The sequence below is a fragment of the Otolemur garnettii genome, unplaced genomic scaffold (assembly GCF_000181295.1).
Source record: "Otolemur garnettii isolate 467f Iridium unplaced genomic scaffold, OtoGar3 scaffold00102, whole genome shotgun sequence".
NCBI classification, from domain to species: domain Eukaryota; kingdom Metazoa; phylum Chordata; class Mammalia; order Primates; family Galagidae; genus Otolemur; species Otolemur garnettii.
Window position 1 is genome coordinate 1117769 of NW_003852497.1, and position 2742 is coordinate 1120510.

The 2742-nt window shown below is 59.1% G+C and overlaps 1 protein-coding gene across 1 annotated transcript in view; it reads right to left on the reverse strand.

The window, feature by feature from the left end:
* Window positions 1-2531, reverse strand: part of EIF4EBP1 (eukaryotic translation initiation factor 4E binding protein 1) — a 30534-nt gene extending 28003 nt beyond the window's left edge. The window contains exon 1 of the mRNA XM_003796293.2: window positions 2320-2531. Coding sequence (XP_003796341.1) covers window positions 2320-2464 — 145 coding nt within the window. The 5' untranslated portion in view covers window positions 2465-2531. The remainder of the gene's footprint in view (window positions 1-2319) is intronic.
* Window positions 2532-2742: the final 211 nt, after the last annotated feature.

Consider the following 2742-nt stretch of genomic DNA (forward strand, 5'->3'; position numbering starts at 1 on the left):
AAAAAAAAAAAAGACATGGAGAGCAAACTGGCATCACAGGAACGGAGATGGCTCCAACCATTTCCTTTAGGGGCAAGCCTTCAAGGCCATTCCTAACAGGGGTGACAGGCAGACACTTACTCCAATAGCTCTTCAAGAGGGGTTAACAGTCCCTGCAAGTAAACTCCTATAGGCACCCATGTAAACAATAAAAAGCCTGGTTCCCTACACCCTGATTTAGAGACTCAGGCCAAACCCAACCTCAAGAGAAGCTCACCTGAATAGAACCATCACTTTTTACCAGACTCTTAGAGATCTGGGAAGGTGAAAGAAGTTACATTCCACTAATTCCCGAGTGCTCAGAGTATGTGTGGTTTGTGGACCAATCACAAGAGCTAGATAGAAATGCAGAATCTTAGGCCTTACCCTACACCCTACAGAATCAGAAGCTGCATTTACATGAGGACCCCAGGTAATCCCCACGCACACTGAGTCTGAGAAACAGTCTTGACTGGGGCAGATGGTCCTCGGAATGTGACCATTCTCTTTAGCTCAAGCTTTTCTGTACTGGCCGAGGTGGTCAAGTGGGCTTTGGAGAATAGATTCCACACCTTGGCCAAGCCAGGCAGACCAGCGTCATCGATTCTGGCAGAAGCAAGCCAGGTTTCTCCGGGTCACAGACTGTGTGCTGTGCCTGTCCCACTTAATAACTCCAGACAAGGAAGAGCTGGCTTTATGCTTTTGGCACTGCTAGTTCTCTTCCAGCTGATCTCAAAAACATATGTTATCTTTTGAACCAGAAGCTCCTTCTCCTATAAAAGATCTTCAAAAGAGAGCGAGATTTGCTGTGGTCTGCCTTCCCTGCGCCACTTTCCAGTCCAAAGTAAGAAGTGGATCAAAATTTCCTATAAGCAGTACCCTGACTACTGTTTCCAATCTGATCCATTCTATCTAGCAACGAAGGGTGCAGAAGAGGGGCGCCCGCACCTCCAGGCTGGCCTCAGTGCCCACCCCAAACCAATCAAGCAGACATTCACACCTGCACTGGACAGAACTCCCAAATGGTCAGCAGAGGCAGATACACTGGGGCAGAGACAAAGGAGGACCCCGTGGGCTACCACAAGGCCGGCACGCGTAGGGAAGCTGAAGCAAGGATGACAACCAGAGCCCTGCGAACGCTTCCTGGGATCCTTCTCCCTTCTCTGCGTGGTTGCTATTTCCCTTTCAATCTGGGGAAACCGTGTGACATGGCAAAACAGACAGGTGTCGAAGCTTTTGGGGCCGCGATCTGCATAGTAAAGCGGCATGGTGGGACAACATCCGAGCCCGCTGACAGCTTTAACACTGTGTGCTTTGGAGGACCTCGGAACTGGCTGTGCTCGCCCGCGGTGGGACAGTTGCCTGAGAAAATAAGCACGTGGCCCCAGCCGCTGGGTAGGAGACGCGACTGCCGCCCCGTACCCGCGCGTCTCTAAGCCAAGGTTTGGGATCTGTCGCCTTTTTGAGTAGTAGTTTGGGAAGCAGAATGGGGAAAGATGTAGCGCAGGGGAGAGGGACAAAAAGGGTGGGGGCAGTGCGAGGATGGGAGGGAAGTGGTGAGCCACCAGGATTTCATCATGCAAACAGGCGCACAGGTTTCATCAGCGCCTGGGAGGGAATGCCTGGCTCCCGATGCAGCCCGAGGCCGGCCCGCACCCGTGCCAGCTCAGCTTCCTCTTCCTCATCCTCTCCCAAGGAGGTCACACGGCACCTTCCCCCACCTCCGACAGAAGGACGTGTCTTTCTGCACAGCCACGGCCCAGGAGCCAGGCACCTCCGCGGAGGTCCCCACTCGCGGAAATAGGGAATATGCCACAGGTGCCGAAGGGCGCCATGACCCCAGACGGGCACCCTCAGCCCCAAGCCTCCGGGTGCTAGAATCCCGTGTTCAATGCAAAACAGGGGGTGCCTCGGCAGCAAAAAGGGCTCTGCAAGAGTTATTTATTCCAACAGAGAACGCCCATCCCACCCCATAAAAACTCCAGGTCAGGCCTGGCCTTGACGCGTGGGCCCCCTTTGCTTCAGAAGAGCCCCCAACACCCACAAGGGGCGGCGCGCCTCGGCATGTGGCAGCGCTGGGAGAGTGCGTGTCTATCTGGGTGTCAGCTGCTTCTCCGTGAAGGAAGAAACCAACGGGGCAGTTAGCGCGGCTCGGGCTCTGGACGTCGCACCCAGAGGGCAGGCAGGCGGCCACCTCCTCACTCTCTCCCTCACGCCCCTTCTCCGTTCCTTCCCGTTCACGGCGCCCTCGACCGTGATCCCGGACCCCTCCCGCGCGCGGCGCCCCGGACCCGCGCCTACCTCCCGGGGTGGTGCTGAAGAGCGTGCCGCCCGGGGTGGTGCTGTAGTCCCCGGGCGGGAGCTGCGCGCCGTCGCCGAGGATCACCCGGCGAGTGGTGGGGATGGCCCGGCTTGGGGTCTGGCTGCAGCTGCTGCCCCCGGACATGGTCTCCTGCACGGCGCCCCCGCAACCCTCTGGCGGCCCTCCCGCGCCTCCGGCCTCGCCCCGCCTCGCCCCCGCCGCCCCGCCGAGGCCGCCCCTTCCGCCTCTTCCGCTCCACGCCCCTGGGATTTGTAGTCCGCGCCCGCGCCGCCCCACCCCGCTTCGGGCAGCAGAGCGCTGGGCTCCCCGCGGCCCGGGGACCGAGTCCCGCCCGCGCGCCGTCTCGCAGGGTCTGCCCCTCTCGCTCCCGGTCCCTCCCCGCCACGCTGGCAGGATCGGGC